The sequence below is a fragment of the Bubalus kerabau genome, chromosome 1 (assembly GCF_029407905.1).
Source record: "Bubalus kerabau isolate K-KA32 ecotype Philippines breed swamp buffalo chromosome 1, PCC_UOA_SB_1v2, whole genome shotgun sequence".
Lineage (NCBI taxonomy): Eukaryota > Metazoa > Chordata > Mammalia > Artiodactyla > Bovidae > Bubalus > Bubalus kerabau.
In genome coordinates this window covers 237,706,108-237,730,945 of record NC_073624.1, presented here as the reverse complement: position 1 = coordinate 237,730,945, position 24,838 = coordinate 237,706,108, and the positions used below count along the sequence as shown (strand labels likewise).

Genomic DNA, 24,838 nt, shown 5'->3' with positions numbered 1-24,838 from the left:
TTGGTGGGCTGCAGTCCATGGGGTCGCTAAGAGTCGGACACGACTGAGTGACTACCCTTTCACTTTTCACTTTCATGCATTGGAGAAGGAAATGGCAACCCACTCCAGTGTTCTTGCCTGGAGAATCCCAGGAGCAGGAGAGCCTGGTGGGCTGCCGTCTATGGGGTCGCATAGAGTTGCACATGACTGAAGTGACTTATCAGCACACTATGGGATAAAGTGGCCATGAACTGCCTCCTAAATCATGATTGAATTTATAACCATTAGGGGCCACTGCCAGCTAAGGAGTGTCCCTAGCCATCTGGTTCTGTAAGAATTAAGTCACTAGCCATTGTAGTCACTGATACTCAATATACCCTGAAAGGAATTCAGTGCAGTGATCCAAATGAAGTATTCTGTGTTCTGGGAAAACTGGTAAAACAAGCCTTCAGATAGACGTTTACAGGAGAAAATTTTATGAATCCAAGTTGCATCTTCTTGTACTTAGAAAAACGCTAAAGGCATTAATTGAGCTATTTGTTTCTTGTACCTAGTGGCAACCTCTACTGAGACATTTGATTGTACTTCTCCAAAATCACATATAAGCTTATCTCTCCATCCCTCTTGGGAGTGGTTCCACAGAGCTATCTGAGAGGCAGTCTCCTGAGCCATAAGTGAAATCACAACTCTCAGTTCTTAGCTCAGTGGGCATTTGATAATTTGACTAAGGCTGGGAACTAGCCATTGTGACCACAAAAGAAGTACCCTCTTCTCGCCAGAAAGCCAGGTGACTCATCTTCAAGGCTAAGGATAAGTGTACCTTTGCCATGGGAAATCTGGCCTTTGCTCTGGCTTTCCCTGCTAAGCCTTTCTCTCATTTCCTTCATGTTTGCTCCCTCATCTCCTCTGTCAGCACCTAGAGTCAGTTTGGACTCTAGGTGTAGGAAAGGAGCTGGGTAAGTAGGCACTGTTTCAGAGGACAGCTTTGCCTGTCTGTTGGAAGGGGCAGAGCTCTCAGTCACCTGGAGCAGACAGACAGCGGAAGCATTTGCAAGTGTGCTCCTGCTTCCTGCAGGCAGGCTTATGTGATTCACCCTGTAAGGGTGAAAGGAGAAGTTGCAATCTGAGAATTAAGACTTGTTCTGATACCATCTGATTGAAGGCCACACCAAGCAGTCTGCTTTCTCTTTCCTTCAGGCCAATAGCATCATGCACCCTTGGGTAGCCATCCTGGGCCTCCTACTCCTTCCAGGTAAGTGAATAGGTGGATTGTGCTTTGGAACCCCAAGGATGTAGGGGGTATGTAGGGGGTGTGTGGGCGTGGTAGAGGGGGACTTTGTCAAAGGTAATGGGATCAACTAGTGAGCAAAGAACCAAGCTGAAAACTTAAGCCAAAGGAATTGCTTAATTCTAAGAATTAAAAAATCTATGGGTAGGTGAATAAGGCATGCTGCAGTACAGTTCAGTTTATGCTGCCTTTTGTGTTTAAATTAAAAAAAAAAAATAGTAGGAATATGGATGTGTATGCACGAACTACTCAAGTGTATGTAAGAGAGTAACCGTGGACGAGGGTGGGAAGAAGAAATGGGGATGGGTGGGAAGGAGATGAATCCTTTATTGTACCATTTTGTACTTTTTGATTTTTTTAACCATGTGTAACTGTTTCTTTTAAGAAGAAAATATTTTAACTTCCCTGGTTTTCCAATGGTTAAAACTTTGTGTTTCCAATGCAGGAAGCATGAGTTCTATCCCTGGTTGGGGAACTAAGATCCCACATGCGGTGCCATGTGGCCAAAAATTTTTTTTAATCAATAAGCAAAAAATTTAATTTTTAATAGACAAAATTATTTAATTTATCTCATATTTTAACATTCTATGAGATAGGGGAAATTTTTAGGAATAGACATGATCCTAAATTAAAAAAAAAAACAAAACCCAAGAGTAGGGATATGAGGAAAAGTACAGTTTTAATTTATATTCTGTAACAAATTTCTATAATCAGCATAAATTACCTTTATAATTCAAAAATGATATTAAGCAAAATTAAATATAATCAGAATTTCGGTAATAAAAACTGGACTTATTTTATATAACAATGAGTGATTTATTCCCAGAGCATTTCCCAGATTTACAGCCAAGTTCTAACTATGACTGGTTGTTGAATCTCAGATTTCTTTTAAGGACCACTCAGACTTCATTTGGCAATACAGTTTTTTAAACCACTGCTGCAGGAGACAGTTTTCCTGCCTGTTTGTTTTTAAGAGGTAAAATTTAATATTTGATTGAATATTGTCCAATTTTTTGGTTTCACCTGGCTAACTGGACAGTGCTCCATTGCAGGACAGTCATCAACTCACAAGAAGGGATCCCTGCTTGAATGTTTTTTTAATCACTCCTAAATCCCATGATGGGGTTCCCAGATGGCTCAGTGGTAAAGAATCCACCTACCAATGCAGGAGACATGGGTTTGATCCCAGAGTCGGGACAATCCTCTGGAGAAGGAAATGGCAACCCACTCCAGTATTCTTGCTGGGAAATTCCATGAACAGAGGAATCTGAAGGGCTGCAGTCCATGGGGTGGCAAAGAGTCCAATACAACTAAGCAACTAAACAAAAACAACAAAGCCCATTATAAGCCTCAGTTCCTTCTGAGAGTATTATAAACCCTTTTTTCTAAAAACTGATTTCTAAAGACTTTACTAGGCTTCTGCCTTCTAGCCAATGATGCTGAAAGTAGGATATTAGCTGTTTTTTCTTTAACTTAGAGAAGATTTGTGAGGTGAAATTTTTTGTATAGCCATTTAAAAAATTGCAATAAAATTGAAAATCAAAATTTTAAATGCAACTCTCTTTTAAAATCAGATTTCAACTGAGACAGTGACTGAATCTAGGGGAGAGGAAAAGCCGCCTGTGTATATTAACATTTAGTAAGCAGATACCTGTCAAACACAGGATAAAATGCACACACATTGATGGATTACTGGAGTGTCATTTGTTTCAAACCTTTTGGAGAGGAATTTGAATCATATTCACCAAAAGACTGAACATATTTCTGCCCTTTATCCTTGTCACGCGAGTGTATGTTCCTCAGTTCTTTGTCTCGTCACAACAAAGATTTGGAGCAACGGACATTAAAGCCCTCAGCGCGTCACAGCTCTCAGGTCTTGGACAAACCATGCTACAGCTCTTAGGCAAATCAGTGTTACAGCTCTATTTTATTTAGAAGATAGCAGGAGAGAGAGAGAGTGAGAGAGAGAGAGAAAGAAAAGGGCGCAAGCACGCGGGAGAGAGTCCTTGAGAAAGTGCTTTGGCTCCTCCTTTTATATGTTTTTCCTCCGCCTGGGCCTGCCCTATGCAAATTGGGCTTAGCCAGGAGTGCTGTTTGTTCTGCCTGAAGTCTTCACTCTGGTCCTTGGACCTTCCTTTGACCTTCCTTGTCTTTTAGCCACCACCATTTTGGACTCCTTTTCCCTATTCTACCTACCTAACATTCCCCCCTCAAGAGATGGGCGGCCCAATTCTTTGGGAATAGGGGCATCGAGGTCTTTCTGGCTACTTCCTGCTGAACTGGGACAGCGAGGGGTATTGGGCCTCCCCCTCTTGCTAGTCTCAATCCTCAGAGTCCTTATAGCGGTGTCCAAGGGAGTTTGATATTTTCCGTGGTCAGCTGTAGTTTTATATTTTTGTTGAACTGTCACTGCATGTTGTAGCTGGTTGACCTGGGCAGAGACAAAACAGGTTAGCCAATTGACAGTACATGGAATAATCATAAGCATCATGAATATAGCATAACAAGGACTAGTAGGGACATTAGTCAATTTTAAATTCACATGGCCAGGATGGCTCGAGTCCCTCCTTGTTCAGGGATCAGAAGATATATCTCCTGTCTGTTTTGGAGTACAGTCTCTGTCAAGCTGTGTTGGCTCTTTAGAGTTATCCTGAGAAATTTTATCCCCAGAAACTAGATTTTGGGGGTGTTCATTAGAATGACACTCATTTGTAGTTTTGAATAGGTATCTGAGATCTCCCGGGGGCTCACAGGTGTATCTAGTGTCCTCTTCTGTTTTCTTCCATGGCTTGACTTGTGAGCAGTGAATCCAGGAGTCATGTCCTGGTACCTTGACTGCTGTGGGGGTAGAAAGTATTACAGGGTAGGGGCCCTTCCATGTGGGCTGGAGTTGAGCCTTTGGGGACCCATCTTTCCAGACTTTAATTAGGACTTGAGTCCCTGGAGCATATAGTGGTGACTCTTTAGAATCTTTTGGGTCCTGGTTCATACCCCACAAGCATATATCCTGTTGGAATTGCCCAGTGGCCAAGGTATAAGACTGGAGGGTCTGAACCTCTGGATCTAGGAAGAGGTCATTGACATAAACAAAAGGTCTCCCATATAGCATCTCATAAGGACTAAGACCAACCTGTTCCTTAGGGGCAATGCGGGTGTGGAGGAGAGCTATTGGTAAAGCCTCCTTCCATCCCAGGGAGGTCTTCTGGGTTATCTTTTTTATCACTGATTTTAAGAATTGATTGGCTTTTTCTACTTTTCCTGAAGATTGAGGCCTCCAGGCACAATGGAGATAATAAGTAATGTCCAATGCTTTCGAGACCCCTTGGGTGACCTTAGAAGTAAATGATGTCCCATTGTCACTTTGTAATGACCTGGGCAGACCAAATCTTGGAATGATTTCATGGATCAGTTTTTTTTACCACCTCCTCAGCCTTCTCAGTTTGAGTGGGAAACCCTTCAATCCATCCTATGAATGTATCTATCATAACTAATAGGTATTCATACCCTTGAGAAACTGGCATCTGAGTGAAGTCCATCTGCCAGTCCTCTCCTGGGTAGGCCCCACGTTGTTGGACGGCTGGGCCAGGGTTTTCAAGCTCCTTGGGAGTTGTTTAATTGGCAAGTGGGACAAGAGGAGACCACCTGTCTTATAGTTGTTTGGAAGTCTGTTCCTCTGAAGGACCTTTCTAGTAATCTGTGGAGGACTTTTTCTCCTAAATGAGTAGTGGCATGTAAGGAGTTAACCAACTTCCATTGGAGGTTCCAGGCAGAAAAAGGAGTCCCTTCTTTTGGAACCACCCCATATGATCTTCTTGAAAGCCCTCGCTCTTAGCTTTAAGAGTCTCACCTTCAGTATATGAAGGAGTTTCTGGAAAATTAGTCTGTGGAACTAAGGTGGCAATCCCTATTAGGTCATGGTTCTGTAATGCTGCTCTCCTAGCTGCCTGATCAGCTGCTTGGTTCCCTCATGCCACTTCTGTGTTCCCTTTTTGGTGTCCTTTATAGTGGGAGACTGAAACCTCACTGGGCAGGTGGACTGCCTCCAAGAGTCGAAGAATCTGATCACCATATTTGATTGGGGACCCTCGGGTGGTCAAGTGGCCCCTTTCTTTCCAAACAGCCGCATGTGCATGTAGCACCAGAAAGGCATACTTGGAGTCAGTGTAAATGGCTATTCTTTTTCCTTTTCCCAGCTCTAAAGCTTGAGTCAGGGCTATGAGCTCAGCTAATTGGGCTGAAGTACCAGGTGGCAGAGGCTTAGCCTCTATGGTCTCAAAATTGGAGACTACTGCATACCCGGCTCTTCTTTTTCCATCTAAGACAAAGCTGCTTCCAGCAGTGTACCAGATTTCCTCAGGATTGGTCAGAGGATCTTCTGACAATCCCTCTCGGGGTTTTGTCCAGTGGTCCAAGATTTCTAGACAAGAGTGAAAGGGGAGAGAGCCCTCGGGGGTAGGGAAGAGGGTGGCTGGGTTAAGAACCTCACAAGGGGATATAGTGAGGCCTGGATTTTCCATCAGCATTACTTGATATCTGAGGATTCTTTGGTCAGACATCCATAAATGGCCTCTCCCGTTTAGGAGTTGTTTTACTTGGTGGCTGGTAAAAATAGTTTGCCCACAAAGGAGAGTTTTAAAGCATCTTCTATCATGATTGCAATAGCTGCAAGATTTCGAAGGCAGGGGGGCCAACCTCGGGTAGTTGGATCGAGCCTCTTGGATAAGTAAGCTACAGGCTGGGGCTCAGATTCCAACCTTTGAGTTAATACTCCCAAGGATATTCCCTCTCTTTCATGGACATAAAGTTGGAATGCTTTTTCTGGGTCTGACAACTTCAAGGCAGGTGCCTGAGTTAAGGCCTGTTTTAGTGTAGCCTCTGCCTTCTTTTGAGGAGTTCCCCACATCAGTGGGATTGAATCATCTCGTCCCTTTAAGCTTTTATATAAGGGCTGGGCAATTAGACCATAATTGGGTATCCAGATTCTACAATAACCAGTTAGCCCCAGGAAAGCTTGCAATTGTTTTCGAGTCATGGGGGAAGGCAACTGGAGGTTTCCTTGTACCCGATCAGAGGACAGCCTCCTGGACCCGTGTGTAATCTGAACTCCCATGTAAGTGACCTTTGTCTCGACCATCTGTGCCTTAGCACAGGAGACTTTATATCCCCTTTCTGCCAGTTTTAGAACCTGAATTGCATGTTGTTGGGCACTTTTCTCATCTGGAGAACAGATTAGTAGATCATCTACATATTGTAATATTTTCCCATTAGGTCCCAGGTCCAGATCTAGGAGATCCTGGCTAAGGGCCTGTCCAAAAAGGTGGGGGCTATCTCTGAACCCCTGAGGTAATACTTTCCAAGTCATCTGTTGGTGTTTTTCTCCTGGGGCCTCCCACTTAAAGGCAAAAAGATATTGAGATTCTTTAGCCAGTGGTATGCAAAAAATGCATCTTTGAGATCCAAGACTGTAAACCACTTGGCACTGGGTGGGATTTCTCCCAAGATTACATAGGGATTGGGTACTGTGGGATGGAGGGGGACTACAGCTTCATTTATGATCCAGAGATCTTGAACCAGTCTCCAGGTTCTGTCTTTTTTTCTTTACTGAGAGGATTGGAGTGTTACATGGCGAACTGGTGGGGACCAATAGCCCACAAGCAAGGAATTTATTTATTAAAGGCTGTAGTCCCTCCTGAGCCTCTCTTTTGAGAGGATATTGTTTCCAGTTAGGAAACCGAGTGGGATCTCGGAGGACAATGATGACCTGTTCAGCTTGGTGGGCTCGTCCAGGAATCCCCTGGTCCCACACCTGGGGGTTAATTTTGTCTTCCCATAGTTTTTGGTCCCTCTCTATTGAAGGTGTAATGGGTTCTTCAGTAGTAACCAGGAGCTGTAGAGCTCTAGGGGCTGAAAAACTTCCCATCACAAGGGTGGTCCCCAGTTTAGTGAGTATATCTCTTCCCAGTAAGGGAGTAGGACACTCAGGGACCACCAGAAGCTGGTGGGAAAATATTTGTCCATCCCAGCAACAAAGAAGTGCTAGGGTGAATCTTTTAGTAGTTGCTTTTCCTGTAGCACCCAAAATGGTACAGGTTTGGGAAGAGAAGGCTCTGGAGTAGAAGATCAAGACAGAGTAGGTAGCCCCTGTGTCAACCAAGAAATTTTCGGACCTACCTGCCACATCCAGTTGCACCCTGGGCTCCAGCCCCGTGATGGTTATCTGTGACAGGCAGGCTGGCTGGAGCGGGCCGCTTCAGTCCTCTTGAACCATCGTGAAGGTAGGCTTGGCGCTTGACCTTGAGGCTCTTGGGTCCCCAGGGCAGAGTGCTGCCCAATGTCACAGTTGATGGCATTTGTGGCAAGCCATTCTAGGAGACTTGTCACGGTTTGGACACTCTTTGGCCCAATGCCCCGCCTGTCTACAGATCAGGAATCTGTCTCGTGCTTTGTCCCTCAAGGACTCTGGGTTTGCCATAGGGCTTCTCTGGAGGGCGGCCAGCATCTGGGCATGGCTTGTCTCTTTCTTTCTCTCCTTCTCCCGGGCCTTGGCCTCCTTCTTCTGTTCTTTGTTATAAAAGGTATTGGTGGCCGTCTGGACCATCTCATCTAAAGAGGCAGCAGGGTCCTGCTGTTGTAGCTGCTGTAACTTAATTCTGATATCTGATGCACATTGGGACAGGAATTTGTCCTTTAAAATCACCCGTCCCTCGTAAGAGTCTAAGTCCAGGTTGGTAAACTTTTGGAGTGCCTCTTTTAGCCTTTCCAGAAAGGTAATGGGGTTCTCATTGGCTCCTGAGCTATTGCTGAGACTGGGCACAGTCCCACAAGTAACAGGCTTCTTTATGTTTCCATGGGTGGACTTCCTTAGGGGTGAGTCTTTCTGAAGCTTTTCCTACCCAGAACTGTTGCAACCTGAGAGCCAGGCGTCCCCGGGTCAGGGTGCAGATCCCCAGGCAGGCTGAGGCGTGACAGCCTCCTAGAGATCAAATCCCCGGGCATGTCGAGGCGTGATGTCCTCCCAAGAATTGGGTCCCTGGGCAGGTCGAGGCGTGATGACCTCCTGGGACCCCTGGGACTAGAGGATCCCCGAGCAGGTTGAGGCGTGACAACCTTTCAAAGACCGATCCCTAGGCAGATCAAGGCGTGATGACCTCCTGGGACCCTCTGGACCGGAGTTTGGGCATCCCCAAGATCTCCAGTGTGACCAGAGCTGGGTAGAATTAAGGGGTTTGTAACTCATTGCTAGTTTGCTCACCGTGGACAGGAATAGATATGTAAGCTCATCCTACCTAGTACTGTTGCAACCTGAGAGCCAGGCACCCCGGGTCAGGGTGCAGATCCCCAGGCAGGCTGAGGCGTGACAGCCTCCTAGAGATCGAATTCCTGGGCAGATCGAGGCATGACGGCCTCCCAAGAATTGGGTCCCTGGGCAGGTCGAGGTGTGACGACCTCCTGAGACCCCTGGGACTAGAGGATCCCCGAACAGGTTGAGGCGTGACAACCTTTTGAAGACCAATCCCTAGGCAGGTCAAGGCATGATGACCTCCTGGGATCCCCCAGACTGGAGTTTTGGCTTCCCCAAGATCTCCAGTGTGGCCAGTATTGGGTAGGATTAGGGGTTGAATATTATAGAGTATTTCCCTCCCAAGGCCAGCTATTTTCTGGTTGTCTCTCCAGAAGATTGTAGAGGCAACCTTGTGGGTCTGGATGGGGCTCAGGAAAAGAGCATGAAACAGGAGGGAAGGGGGCAGAGCACAACCTTTGAAAGAATGACATAACACAAGGGTATAATGTAAAGTAATTAAAATCAATTGGGTCCAAGATGACAAGTCAAATTCAAGTAAACCTTAATCCCCAATCTATAAGCCAACAGACACACCCAGAGGTGACAGGACAGCTCCAAGGCACAAGGTCACGTCACGAGGGAGGAGAAAGTGGTTCCCCAATGGCTGGGATGATTCTCTCACTTATTAGCATATGAATTCCATCCCTTCACAAAACCTAGCCAGGCCTAATTCCATGGCCCCAGCCCTTGCCCTCCGCAATGGTTCACACCCTGAAGAGTGGCTTCTCTCTGGATCCTAACAAATCCACCTCTTATCGCTTTGTCTCTCAATGAATTTTTGCAATGAGACATCAGAGCCTGAGTTTCATTAGTTTTGGCCGGGCTTGAGTCCTGGGAGAGAGCTGAAGGACAGGAGGAAAAAGCAATGGGAAAAACGTGCCAAGGAATCCCCTTCATAGCCCATCGGAAGATTTGCTAAATATCTTACCAGTGCTCACAGTTTCATTGGTCTGATCCTTGGCACAGAAAGATAAAGGACAGATGAACCCCCACCGGCTTGTGTAACAGCTACTGGGGCTCAGCAGATAGCGCTTTTGGGACATGCTGAGGAGTAGCTTCTCAAGAGTCCCTCAATTGTGTCCCCTGCCACCCACCTATTCACGGGAGGTTCGAGGAAACAAGAAACGAGAGATTGTAAAGGTCCCTCCAGCCATAGGAGCGAGGACCTCTTACCTTAACCGGAGGTCTTCTGGAATCTGAGACTGGGCTGCGTGAGCTTGCTGCTGAGTTCGTTTTATGCTGTCCTGGTTTCCAGCACGATGGGCCTTCCCCTGCGCTGCGTTTCTTCGCCTTCCGCTTCTAGCTTGGGAGCTTTGCTGAGTTGGGCTCCTGCTGTGCTTGGCCTCTTCCACGCAAAGGTTGTTTCAGCCAGGTTAAATCCGAGTCACGGCACCATAGATGTCACGTGAGTGTATGTTCCTCGGTTCTTTGTCTCGTCACAACAAAGATTTGGAGCAATGGACATTAAAACCCTTGGCACATCACAGCTCTTGGGTCTTGGACAAACCGTGCTACAGCTCTTAGGCAAATCAGTGTTACAGCTCTATTTTATTTAGAAGACAGCAGGAGAGTGAGAGAGAGAAAGAGAAAGAAAACAGTGCACACACGCGGGAGAGAGAGTCCGTGAGAAAGCGCTTTGGCTCTTCCTTTTATGTTTTTTCCTCTCCCTGAGCCTGCCCTATGCAAATTGGGCTTAGCCAGGAGTGCTGTTTGTTTTGCCTGAAGTCTTCACTCTGGTCCTCGGAACTTCCTTTGACCTTCCTTGTCTTTTAGCCACCGCCATTTTGGACTCCATTTCTCTATCCTACCTACCTAACATCCTGATACTTTCTCTCATAAATCTGTCCTATTAGAAAGTAATCCTGAATACAGAAAGATGTTTATATGATGTTTCATCCTCAAATATATCTGGTTAATAATAATACTGCTAAAGAATATGTTTACAAGAAAAATGCATATGTTAAATTTACAAACTCAAGATATAGTTAGATAATTTCAAACAGCATAAACTATATAAAGAACAAAATTAAAATAAAATTAAAGTTAAAATTTTGAGACCTCATGCTCTGGTTTCTCTTTATTTACAGATGGTGTAACCTCTTACAATCAAGTGACTAGAGTGGCGGGTCAGAGTGTCACTCTACCCTGCTACTATAATGGAGAAGTCACAAGCATGTGTTGGGGCCGAGGGGCATGTCCATGGTTTGATTGCAGAACTAACATCATCCGGACTGATGGATACAGAGTCACCTATCAGAGGGATGGACGTTATCAGCTAAATGGCAATATTCGTGGAAGGGATGTGTCTTTGACCATAAACAATGCTGCCGTGTCTGACAGTGGCTTGTATTGTTGCCGAATTGAGGTGAGAGGGTGGTTCAATGACATAAAAACCACCCTAGAGTTGAGGATCAATCCAGGTGAGCTTATCTTCCTACTTCTTTGATCACTTCCTGTGGGTTCCCAGAGATAAGAGTTTTCTATTTGATATTAACTTTCTTTTCCTTTAGTAGGGAAAGAAAAGTTTCCTATGATCTTGTTTTCTAATAACTCTTCAATTGAATATCTTTTATTTGTGTAGCTGATGCTGCTGCTGCTCTAAGTCGCTTCAGTCGTGTCCGACTCTGTGCGACCCCATGCACTGTAGCCCACCAGGTTCCTCTGTCCATGGGATTTTCCAGGCAAGAGTACTGGAGTGGGATGCCATTGCCTTCTCCATGTTTTTGTGTAGAGTGAAGTGTTAAGACTAACCTTGATTCAAGACCATAGGCTAGAGGATCTTCCCAGTCAGCAAACTGTCTCCTGAAGCAGTGCTTCAGGAACACTAGTTGGTTCATGAAAAAGTATGCACTGTTCCACACTGAAATATAATGAGTATTTTTATGGAGCTGAATTTCTTCTTCTTGAAAATCTTACCTTTTCTCTGAGGTCATTTCTTTGCAGAATTTTCAAATGTTCTTTCTTAACATTTTAAGACTCATAGAGAGATTCACACATATAAAACAGGTAATATAATGTCCTGTCAAATAGATGTATTATTTGGTTTTGACAATTGTCAACTCAATTTTGTTGCATATACATTGAAAGAGTCTATGTAGTTTCATCCCCTCCCTCTACCCTTGGATTTTTTGAAGCACAATTCACACCATATCATGGCTCAGCTGGTAAAGAATCAGTCTGCAATGTGGGAGACCTGGGTTCGATCCCTGAGCTGGGAAGATCCCCTAGAGAAGGGAATGGCTACCCAGTCCAGTATTATGGCCAGGAGAATCCCATGAACTCTATAGTCCATGGAGTCACAAAGAGTTGCACACAACTTAGTGACTTTCACTTTCACTCACATCATATCACTAAATTGCTTGTTTAAAAATTAAAATTGCCCTATTGCAATATGAGAACATTTTCATCTCAATAACTGTTCACTTTTGGCTTTTAAGAATTTTGTGAAATCCAAAATTCTGGGAAGTTTATGTGTTTCTATCTTGATGTAGACATTTTAATTTATCTTACCACTTGGTGAAAGGAGCAGGTTCTAAAGGATTTTTTGGTTTCTAATGCTCTTTCATAGTAAGTACTCTCCCACTAAAGTTTCTAATGAAAACAGAACCCAAATCAGAGCCCATATAAGTCTGTTTTTTAGTTTAAATGAACTTGATATTTTAATTTCATAATTTTTCCTAACTTCATCAAGGACACTTAGCTTATTTGATGAAGGCAAGTAAAATCAGGTCAATTGTGATGCAGAAAATAGCTGACTCCGTGAAAACATCTAGGAGGCAATTTAAAAAAGCCAAAAGATGCTGGTGCTATATACATGTGGCAGGAGGCTGTGTGTGGGGAAGAGATTATTTTTGGAGTTGTGAAATTATATGATTGGTCTGGAGGAAGAAATAAATTAATAGGGGACATTTATAGTGCTTATAAATTCTTTAATAGATGAGTATTTGCAAAGTCACTGCTCTGTCCAGTGGGAAACGGGTTCATAACTGAGCCAAAGTGACTCTCTGCCTCCAACCCAATACTTTACTTGAGCTTTCTTAAACTTTTCAGAGAATGAGCTTACTTTCAACCTCTCATAGGGCTCTTTCTCAGCAGTTTTTCCTAGCCTTAGTGTCCTAGCTTCTTCCTTAGGAAGTATTTACTCCTGAGCAAGACACATTAGTGAAACAAGCTGATTAAATTTCTTCCTTGTTATACTCCTTTGATCAGATGTTTTTCTTGCTTCCTCTTTTTCCTAGGTTTCGTTTCAAACTGCAGGGAGGGGATTGAGACAGCACTGTTCTTCAAAATCTGTAACTACACTATTAGACCCAGGTTGGCAAACTGTAGCCATAGGACCAGATCAGATTATAAAATAAGCTCACCAACGGTTTTTTTTTTTTAATGAATAAATGTTTATTAGAACACAGCCCCATCCATTCATGTATATACTATCTATGACTGTTTTCAGGGCTTCCCAGGTGGCATATGGCATCTGTGTTATCCAGCGTATGTTAATGATGTGAATTAATCCACATTTAGGATGCAGATATGTTGGGAGGGTACCCTTAGAACTGACAGAAGCAAATGCTATTTATTTGGTCAATAGTCTGGTTCTTGGGAACTACTATTTGGGTTCTAGTCATGTACTGCTGAGAGGACAAAGACAGCTTCAGGCTCTAGACACTTTCCCCTCCTTCACAGATGCTTATGAAGATATGTAAATCTGATATGTATGACTAGTCTGTACAAAGTGCTTCAACACAAATCCCATGTGTCATTTTTTAATAGCAACACCTCCCAAAATATCATCCTTTAAATGCCGCTGTTGCCTTGTTGTGACCATGTCTTCACTCCCTCCTCAGTCACAGATTCTAGTTGACCCATGACAAGAACTTGGAGTTCATGGGAGATAAGTGCTGAGTTCTGCCTGGGGACAGTGTGCTTGGTTGTGTTGGTGCACAGGCCCAGCACGAGTCTCTTGTTTCCTGCTGCTTGATGAATCCCTGCTTTCATGTTGATTTCTAGCTCCACCTACAACGACAACAACCACCACCACTACTACTACAACAACTACCACCACTACTCCTACAACCACTACCACTACTCCAAGAACAACTACCACTACAAGAAGGACAACTACCACCACTACTCCAAGAAGAACCAATAGAAGAAAGAGAGCTGCTAACACTACTCAAAGAAGAAGCAATAGAAGAAAGACAACTCCCACCACTACTCTAAGAAGAAGCAATAGAAGAAAGACAACTGCCACCACTACTCTAAGAAGAAGCAATAGAAGAAAGACAACTGCCACCACTACTCCAAGAAGAAGCAATAGAAGAAAGACAACTGCCACCACTACTCGAAGAAGAAGAAATAGAAGAAAGACAACTACCACCACTACTCCAAGAACCACTACCACCACCACCACTACTCCAAGAACAACCACCACTACTAGAAAGACAACCATTACTACTACTCCAACAACGACTACCACTATTCCAACAACCACCACTACTACCCCCAAAACAACAACAACCGCGACTCCAACAACCATCACCACCACCTCCACTACTCCAAGAACAACCACCACTACTAGAAAAACAACCATTACTACTACTCCAAGAACCACAACCACCACCAGCACTACTCCAAGAACAACAACCACTACGAGAAAGACAACCATTACTACTACTCCAAGAACCACTACCACCACCAGCACTACTCCAAGAACAACCACCACTACAAGAAAGACAACCATTACTACTACTCCAACAATGACTACCACTATTCCAACAACCAGCACTACTACCCCCAAAACAACAACAACCATGACTCCAACAACCACCACCACTATATCCACTACTCCAAGAACAACCACCACTAAAAGAAAGGCAACTGTTACTACTAATCCAGGAATGACTACCACTACTCCAACAACCACCACTACTACTCCCAAAACAATAACCACGATGACTCCAACAACCACCACGACTCCAACAACCACCACCACCACCTCCACTACTCCAAGAGCAACCACCACTACAAGAAAGACAACCATTACTACTACTCCAAGAACCACTACCACTACCAACACTACTCCAAGAACAACCACCACTACGAGAAAGACAACCATTACTACTACTCCAACAACGACTACCACTATTACAACAACCACCACTACTACCCCAAAAACAGCACCCACCACAACTCCAACAACCACCACCACCACTACTCCAACCACAATGGTCACCACTGCTCCAACAACCACCACCACTGCTGTGCCAACAACAATCAACACCACTACTCCAACCATGACAGTCACCACTGCTCCAGTGACAGTGAGGTCCTCTACTTCTGCTCCTCCAATGCCAGCACCCACAGAGGACCTCCAGCCAGGTAAGCAAAAGTACTTCTAAGTGCAGAAGTTTAAAGTAAGGATACACACCATCCAGGGCACTGTGTTAAGGCATATAGACAATCTAGGGTAGGGATTCTTAACAGGTTTCCAAGCCTGGCTTCACAGAATCTGTGAACCACTTGAACCCTGTTATATTCATCTTTTGTATCTTTACATTTTCAGAGTGAGAGGGACTTATGGTTTTTATTAGATTCTTAAAGGAATCATTAATAGCAAAAAAAAAAAAAAAGCCAGACCACTGGTCATGGACATCTAAGAAGGATGATGCATTTGGCCCTGTTTAGCATAGAATTATGAGGAAAAAATAAGAGTGCCAGAACAGGGCCAGGTGAATGAGATTCTGTCTTACAAGGAGCTCTGAATAGAGATCACTTAATCCATTTTGAAGCCTAACCCAATACTTGAAGATACGATTTTGATGAAGTTGATGCTTACTCTGTTTCCTGTGTCAGGAAACATCCTAACTGCTTTATAAGTATTAAGCCCCTTAATTTTTATGACAACCCCAGGACTGATGCTAAAGCTGGAGCTCCAATGCTTCAGCCACCTTATGCAAACACCTGACTCATTGGAAAAGACCCTGCTGCTGGGAAAGATTGAAGGCAAAAGGAGAAGAGGGTGGCAGCGAATGAGATGGGTAGACAGTATTGCTGACTCAATGGACATGAGTTTGAGCAAACTCCAGGAGACAGAGAAGGACAAGAAGCATGGCATGCTGCGGTCATGGGGTTGCAAAGAGTCAGACACGACTTAGCAACTGAACAACAAAAGAAGTATAAAAAGTGAAATAATTCTGTTGTTAAGCTCTGAGATCATTATCTAGATCAGATTTATTCATGATAATGAAATGCTTACATAGCAGGGTAATACCTCAAGGACATCTATTAATATATTTCTAAGAAAGAGTCAAAGGGTGATTTCTGATTTAGTTTTGTTTGTTCTTTCTGCTGGGGGTGTAAATTTTCCTCCACTAATTGAACACTATTTTCCCGTTCTTGTCATTCCTATAGCTTCTTTATCTTCTCCAACTCAGACAGCAGAAAGCCAGCCTACTACCCTGTATGAAAGAAACATAACCAGCTCACCATGGCACTCTTGTTCAACAGGTAACTTCAGTTTCTTTCCTGAACACCTGGGAACATTCAAATTTTGATAATATTAGCACATTTTTCAGAGCACGTATTCTGAAATAAGACAAGCATGACTTGAATGCCAACAATGGCTATTCCACTCAGCTATGCAGTTTGGACAAATGTCTTATTACTCTCTTTGAATCTGTTTTTATCCTTTGGAAAATGGAGGAAATATTACTTATTCTTACAAGTGTTATTTGAGATAAAGATCTGGAGACACAGTTACAAGGTAAGTGATAGAGTGGCAACTATGACTGTTACTTAGAATGTCCAGAAATACGTACATTTGAGTGACACAGGCAGCTTGTATGATTTGGGACCATCCACATACATATCCACATTTTTCTAAATAAAATGAATCAGCTTTGTTTTTAAACTTATTTCTGGGCATACTTCCCTGGACAGAGACTTAAAACAATTAAATCCAAACTGGTCCAGATGGAACTGGTCGCCTGTTTATGCTTCCTCTAAGCCCCAGACACTACACAGAGCCAGGAGGCTCCCTTGCTGCCTTGTCGAGCTTTCATTTCACATGGACACTTTGAGTTGGATTGAGGACATGGACACCAAAGCCAAAGAGGCAGGTCCCACTAGGATTGTGCTATTCCACTCCCAAAGACTCCAGTTCTCCCTAGTTTGGGAAAGTCCATATTCTTTTGAGATGTAAGATTAGTTTGTTTTTCTTATAATGGAGAAAGATGATATTGAATTGTCATCTTTCCCAACTAACTCTGTTACCCATGGTGGTAAATTTGGAGAGTGCCATATGTGAACCCCTTTGTAATGCAAAACTGGCTTATTTGTCCATGTGCCTGTGAAGCATCCAACAAGGTCAGATTTTGTAAGATTTTGTAAGACTTGTGCGTATGATTCATCATGCTCAGGAGTTGCTAATCTGTAGCAGACACCCACGGAGAAGGCAATGGCGACCCACTCCAGTACTCTTGCCTGGAAAATCCCACAGGTGGAGGAGCCTGGTAGGCTGCAGTCCATGGGGTTGCTGAGTCGGATACGACTGAAGTGACTTAGCAGCAGCAGCAGACACCCAGGGTGGCCTACTTCGCCAATCATTCAAGGAAGCTCTTAATTGAAAATGGACATGCAGCAGGACTCAGAGAGGGACCAATTTACTTGAAATTAGCTAATAGTGACATTTGGTTTTGAAAGTGGAATCCTTGGTGTGAAGTGTTTCTTGGCACAGAAACAAAGAGAAAGCAGATAAAAATACAGGTAAGAGCAGTTGGGGCAACTGCACCCCACACTTTTAGGCTAAGAGGAAGAACAAAGTAGAAAATGGGAAATTGTTCTCTAGAATATGTCACTGAAACCTGGTCAAGTAGACTTGGCAGCATGGAACAGACATTGCAGCTGCTGTATCCCCACAACTTCTGTGACTGCTGCCATCTTGGCAGCATCTCTGAGGCCCTTTAGCCAAATCCTCACAGTGCCCGAGTCACACTTCAGTGGGTTAAAGCCTCCTCACAAAGCCAAGAATGTTAGTCCAGGAGGAATTTTGGTTTTCATAGGGCCTGCACCTTCCTTTTCAGATGCATGTGCCAGGAAATTGTTGTGCATTATCTCATTTAATTCTTTCAAGGCAGGTTTATTTCTTGCCATTGCCAGACTGAGGAGGACATTTAGTTCTACTTTGGAGACAAACAGCTTCCAATTCAACTCCCCATCAAAGGCAGTTTCAAGCTGCTCGTCCATGGGCAAGTTGTTTCATTCCTCTCTACATGTTTGTAAGGAATGAAGGACGTGATATTTGGAAAATCCATTGCACGGTGTCCCTTCCCCTTTCCTCCTATTGTTATATAGCAACATAATTGTGATACCTGATGTTTGTTTAGTATGGTGTTAAGCACCTTACATGCATCATCTAATGTGATAACTTTATGAGACAGGTGCTATCAAGAGCTTGTAGTTCAAGGTTACCCCAGCTAGAAATATAAATACATACATTTACATTCATATATATGTAATGTGTATGTAAAAGACATTGATCGAGATCACATTGGTAAGTGACATGTCAGCACTGAAGTCAAGTTTCATCTGACTCAAGACCTTTTTATTTTTTTAAAAACATCACTCATTCTATAGCTTAAGGATTTAAGGTTATAACATAAGTCATATTCAGAGACTAGACTGTAGACACTGTCTTTGTCTCTTGAAGAAGTAGCGTCAGAATGTTTAAATTGTAGATACAGTTATGTAAACTGTTAAAATTTAAGGGGATATGGTTCGTTCATTTTCACTACCATTAGAACATGATGGTTTTATAGCTCTGTCAGTAGTACGGGAATCTCTGAGACCTGCAGAATTTACATTGGATGGGAACATAGTGTGTGCGGTGGTTATAAGCTGAGGCTGTTGTCCTTTAGTAGAGTTGGAAACTTCAACCATTTCAGCACCTCATCTAAAATTTCGGATTAAGAAAATTGATATAAGGATGTAAAGTGCTTGTGTGTAATAGATACTCAGTAAAGAGAGAATCCTGTATTTGACCTATAGTCGCTTAGAAGGGCCAATAGTATATGTTCTGTGGGACAAAAGAGATATTTCAAAACAGTATTAAAATTTGGGCATTCAAAACTTTAAGGCATAGTATCCTTTTATATTGGGAGTTTTGGTAGTATAAGGTATACTGGTTTGGGAGTGACGTAATATATTTTCTAAAGCACATTTGGATCAGTGTCTAGGCACACTGGCATATAATGTAGGAGTTGGATGCCACCTGTTTGAGGTATCTTAGTGCATTTCACTCACATTTTGAATGTAAAACCAATGTAATGTTCATTTTGAACAGAGTGGTTCTGCTCTTTGGATGTGTAATGACCTCTGAGCACTCACTGGAAGTTTCTGAGCTGCCATGAAAATATTGATTATTTATCTGTAAGTGGTAATTTTTAATCTAGTTCTGAAAATGGACCACTCTGACTTGTCTAAAGTTGTCAGTAAATTTTCTGTGAGCATGCATTTTTTTTTTTCCCCAATAGGGAGGGAAAAAAAAAGTGTTCATTTTTAAAGGGTCCATGACAAAATGGTTTAAAAGCACAACCTTACTACTTAAATTAATAAATGTTAGTAACTTGGTATTATTCTTGGGATGCCTACAGCATTAGGCCTTATGATTATTCAACTTTCCCTTCATTACCAGAAGGCAGTGTGAATATATTTGGTGTTTGCAGGAAAGTTCAATATCTTTTTGTAATTGTTATTAATTTTCTTTCTTGTTGAGCAGATGGAAATGGCACTGTGACACCATCTCATGATCCCCACTGGCATAACAATCAAACTGTAAGCATATTCCTTCCTATTTTATTAGCCTGATTCACTTATATGTCTCTTCTGGAATCAAGTTACATTTAGAGATTATTATTGTCAGAATAGTCCACAGATTGATTCTTTCTAATTTTAAAAAAATAAAGGAAGAAAGAATTTGACTCTTAAGGAGGGATAGTTTAATTAATTTTAAAAGTGTATATAAATTCACTAACTTGTTAGATAGCTGAAAAGTTATATTTTACTTTGCTGCTGCTGCTAAGTCACTTCAGTCGTGTCTGACTCTGTGCAACCCCACAGTCGGCAGCCTGCCAGGCTCCCCTGTCCCTGGGATTCTCCAGGCAAGAACACTGGAGTGGGTTGCCATTTCCTTCTCCAATGCATCTAAGTGAAAACTGAAAGTGAAGTCTCTCAGTCGTGTACAACTCTTCGCGACCCCATGGACTGCAGCCTACCAGGCTCCTCAGTCCATGGGATTTTCCAGGCAAGAGTACTGCAGTGGGGTGCCATTGCCTTCTCCAAGACACACATATACACCCAGGACAGAATTTCTACTGACCAGAAAATAAGAAAAAAAGAGTAAATTAATTCAGGCATAGTGACTTAACATTACATACCAAGAAAGACTTAGATCATTGTTAGAGAAATAACATGAATTGAAGTAGTGGAATGGGGGCCATCCCCACCAAAATTATTATTTCAATGAAAGTGTGATTCCTTAAACATAGGCCACCTAATATCCTTTTCCCATCCAATTTTCGTCCTATAGAGAAATATTGAGGCCACTGCTTAGTCTTTCCATATATAATCCTCCCCATATGATGACATATTAAGGTCCTAAAGTCTTGAAACTCTTTGCTTCTGTAATTTGTTCTTGCACTTTTCCCACAATTAGCTTGGGAAAAATCCAAGGGACTATAGTCTTATGATGTTCATCAAAGCCTCATCTTTGTGTGTAAGTTAGAAGAATTTATCCGTGAGATTTTTCACTTTTTGCTCCCTTGGGTGAAACAACTTTCCTTTCACTATGTGCAAATAACTCTTAGAAGAAAAAAACATGAACAGATTCAGGTATGAGAATAATCTTAATTGCAAGTGGTGAGAAATTGCAGCATGGACATTGTAAGAGAAATTCAAGTTCAAGCAAAGTGGGGTTAATGTGACCTCAAATGGCCTTATGTTGCATAACTTAGTGACAATGAGAACACTACCACGTAGGAATGATATGAAAGATTTTAATCACTCTGATGATATGGGTACTGATTGATCTGATGGATATGGGCTGAATTTGTTGTGCTTGTTAAATAGCAGAACTGCTACCATGTAAATGTCATGTCAGTCAGACTTGTGATAGTTTAAAAAAAAAGAAACAAACACTTTGAATGAGAAGATTGTTTTTGACCTCAGTTACCTGCAGGACAGGTATATTCAGTAGCAATTAATCTCTTTTATATAATGTAAGCAATACAGAAGCAAGTTCACAATAGATGGTAGCACAATTGTGGGCTTTTTGTGTCTTGACCGTGAAGATATCAAGTGTCTCCAAAGTATCTTAAAACCAGGCAGCATATATTTCTACCCAGTAGGTCAACTTCTTGAGCTGCATCTTAAGAGGAGAATGAACACATACATAAAGATGTATAAAACAAGATATACATTGCTGCTGTTTATAATTATGAAAATGTTATAAACAACCTAAATGTTCAATAGTAAGAGATTAATAACTTATCAATTAAGCATGCCCATTTATTGCCACTAAAAATGGTGTCACTGCAGTGTACTTACTGCCATGAGAAGACAGTGTCAATTGTTAAATGAAAAAACTAACTTTTCAGATAGCATTGGGACCTCCCTGACAGTCCAATGATTAAGGCTTCATGCCTCCAATGAAGTAAGTAGAGGATGGATGGCTGATTAGGGAACTAAGATCCCACAAGCCATGTAGCATTGCCAAAACTGAAAAAAAAAAAAATATATATATATATATATATATATATTATATAATAGGTTATAGATACAAGATAAAATGATGTATATACTGTAGTATACATTGGATATGGTAACTGTGTCTGTTAAGAAAACTACTAAAAAGATAAAATTCTAAAAGAGTATATAATGAAAAATGGAAATAGTAACTATTTCTGGATGTTGAAATCATGGTTGAATTTTGTTTTCCTCTTTTTATCCTGAGCTGCACACTCTAAAATGAACTTTTAGTTTTTATGTAACATAATGTTTTTTAAAAAGCAAGCAAAGACTGCTTCCTGTAACCCTGTGTTCCATCTAACTGCTTTCCCTCCCACAAGTAAGGTGATAACACAGCTTTTCCCTCCTAAGGCACTGACTGTTTTCCATTTAGGCAAGGACACCTCAGAGGCTAGGTCACCCTCCTGTGTATTCCTCATAGTATTTATCAGGAGGTACCTGAAGTACCTTTCCCAAGAACCCTATTTAATCTGCATTTGACAGCAAAAGAGGTTTGGAGAGGCTAAATAACTTGCTAGGGTCACAGAGCAACTAAACAAAAATTAGTCTGGGATTCTGACTCCAGAGATTAAACTCTTATTCAGGAGGAGACTTGAGACTTAATCTTTTTCTCTGATTTTCACTTCCTTTCTGTAAAAATACCTACCTGGTAGGACATCTTTAGAATTAGAATTAAGCTACGTAAAGAAGGCCAGCATGATGATGACCTGGTATATTTTGGGTTTACTTTAGGAAGTGATGATCTGTCACACTAGGAATTTTTTTCCCAATTGCACAGCATTTTAATTGTTAAGCAGAGCCATGAATCTGAGCAGCTACTTTCATGCCCATTTATAAAGACATAGAATCTTGAATTCTAGTTCAAAAAAGTGTTTTAATTAATGGCCAGTTTCAGGAACTGAACACATTCAAATAGCACCACCATGGCAACTTATATAGGAACCAAAATTGTTTTTGATTAGTATCATATGAGGATTATTTATGAAAAGAGCTTATTTTTTTTATAATATGTATAAATTATAATAATAAAGCACAGTCATTTGAAGCATCCAGTTTGAGTTTTAACAAATCTGTACCCTTCTCTAAATATCACTGCAAGTAAGATGTAAACATTTCCACCACTCCCAAATACATTTTGAATTTTGAGTTGTCTTAGAATTTCATCATAAGGCTATAACTTTACATCATTTGGTCTTACCCCTCATGATCCAGAACTAGCTAGGGGCCAATAAACAATAATTTGTCTGGGTATATTATTTTCTGAAATGTTTTCTGCCTGTAACTCTAACAAGATCGCTTTATTTTTCTGTTTTGTGTTTGATCTGCTGATGTTTCTGTAGACTGCAGCGCTGGCACAAGAAACATGGATGAGCACCAACAAGGGAGTCTACATTGGAATCTCGGTTACTATTTTGGCATTGTTGGTCATGTTTGTGGTATTCTTGATTAGGAGAAGTAAGTCACCTCAGGACTGAAATATTCAGAAATATTCTTGAGCCCACAGGAGTTTTCTTGAGCCGCATGTTTTCAGTTTCATATAACTTTCTTGGTTTTTACCTTGTTCTTTTTTTTTTTTAATTTATCTTAAATTTATTGTTCCACAAACATGATATTTAAATTCTGAGAATTTAAATATGGAGAAATAAGCACTGGTTGTATAAAGTTGAGATTTGGAAGTCAAAAGCCATTGTAATATACAAGATTTGTTCCCTCCCATTTTGTTCTTTTCACATTCCCTCAATAACAATATTTTATTCCTATTGGGAGTAAAACTGTTGATGGTTTTATAACACCCACTAAATAGAAGAAGCACAAGATTCATTAGGAGGGTACATGATTTCAGAGCTAGGAGAAGAACAAAGGGTTACATGACAGTCATCCATACCTCCTAGTCTCCTTCCACCAGTTGTGTGTGTATGTGTGTGTAAAGCCTGTCTTCTATGGGAGAAGTGCAATATTCAGGGTTTTTTTCAGTGAAATATAATGGCATTAAAGTAAGCTAGGGCATGTAGGTCAATACACTAAACCTATGAAGCACAAGATACTCTATACCAAGGGGCTTACTTGGCTCCTAGAGATTCAAGAGAAGTTACCTGGAGTTATCAGGTTAGGGTCCAGATTAATTTTTTTCTCCTTTTTAAAAATATTCTTTCTTCTAAATTGATTTTTTTTAGACTCTGAGAGCTGTACTGATATTGCTTATATTAAAGTAATAATCATAATAATATACTGGTTTGGAAAAAATAAAAACTCTTTGGCTTGCATGTTTAATTTTCTCTTCATTTTTTCCTCAATTTAGGATATTTTTGCCTGGGTAGCAAGGCGGAGCTACTACGGTATGTTTGAAATGGTTTGTGTTAATAATGCCTTTTGATGTTCTTATTCTAGTAAACATAAGGAAAATTTCTCTGTCCCTCTCCTCTTTTCCTTCCGAGTTCTCCATTTTATACTCTGGATCCTGAAAAATCTAGTATATAGAGCACCTCCATTGCTGTTCAACCTTCCAGTGATGATTTTAGTATCTCTATGCTGCTGCTGCTGCTGCTAAGTCACTTCAATCGTGTCCGACTCTGTGCGACCCCATAGAAGGCAGCCCACCAGCCTCCTCCTTCCCTGGAATTCTCCAGGCAAGAATACTGGAGTGGGTTGCTATTTCCTTCTCCAAGCATTTCTATATTTCTCTGGAATTGTGTCATAACTGCTATAAAAACAACACCTCAAACCTTATCTCTTAGAGCAAGAGAACTAAATTGCAGATATTGTTTCAGGGATCATTTGAATGGGTTGTTTAGTTTGGTATTTGATTTCATTCAGCGCTTTGTTTATTGCATGTCTATGGAATCTCTATTATATTCTGAAAAAATAAGAACAGACAGAAAACATATAAATGTATAAGCAGGGCCTTATAAAACTTCCAGAGAAATACCATGGGGAATACTGGAGCAGGGCAGTAGGCTATGTGAGTGAGCCCCAAAGAAGCAGAAGGCAGCTCTGCAAAAATCTGCAGGAAGACACCTCCAGGCTGAAGACCCGCAAAGGCAGGGGGTAGGGACATGCCTCCAGCTCCCCATGGTTCCCACCCGCCCCTATTATTCTATACCCAGCCTGCTCTGTTCATTTACATTAGTTGTCTGGCCTCACAGGCATTTCAATTTACAGTTTTTGCAAGTTTACCCCTTCATCCAGTAAAAAAATTTCTTCTTTGTATGCATCACTGCATTCATCTCCCCAAGCCTCTGTAAAGGTAGGAAACCACTGCCTACTTCCAACAAAATAAACTTCATCTGGTCCAGCTTGGGTTTTAAGCAAAGTCTTTCTTTGTTCTGAATTCGTCCCTCTTTAACTGCCATCCATTATTCTTAGTTCTCTTTCATTGGATGTTTGTACCCAATCTTTCTTATATCTGAGTTAAGCACATGAGCCAGTCC

General features: G+C 41.8%; 1 protein-coding gene across 1 annotated transcript; it reads left to right on the top strand.

Annotated features, from left to right (window-relative positions):
• Nucleotides 1-809: 809 nt before the first annotated feature.
• Nucleotides 810-23,765, top strand: LOC129636717 (hepatitis A virus cellular receptor 1-like). The gene is made up of 7 exons (XM_055560325.1): nt 810-935; nt 1,177-1,231; nt 10,697-11,029; nt 13,617-14,987; nt 16,020-16,115; nt 19,384-19,439; nt 22,751-23,765. Exons 2-7 carry the CDS (start codon nt 1,189-1,191, stop codon nt 22,883-22,885), a joined length of 2,034 nt encoding a protein of 677 aa, XP_055416300.1. The 5' UTR covers nt 810-935; nt 1,177-1,188; the 3' UTR covers nt 22,886-23,765.
• The last annotated feature ends 1,073 nt before the right edge of the window (nt 23,766-24,838 follow it).

What these genes read in the sequence shown, in the direction of transcription:
- LOC129636717 (XM_055560325.1), top strand. Translation starts at nt 1,189, where the DNA reads ATGCACCCTTGGGTAGCCATCCTGGGCCTCCTACTCCTTCCAG. An exon ending in AGAGTTGAGGATCAATCCAG is followed by an intron (nt 11,030 to 13,616) that starts GTGAGCTTATCT and finishes GTTGATTTCTAG; the next exon opens with CTCCACCTACAACGACAACA. An exon ending in CACAGAGGACCTCCAGCCAG is followed by an intron (nt 14,988 to 16,019) that starts GTAAGCAAAAGT and finishes TCATTCCTATAG; the next exon opens with CTTCTTTATCTTCTCCAACT.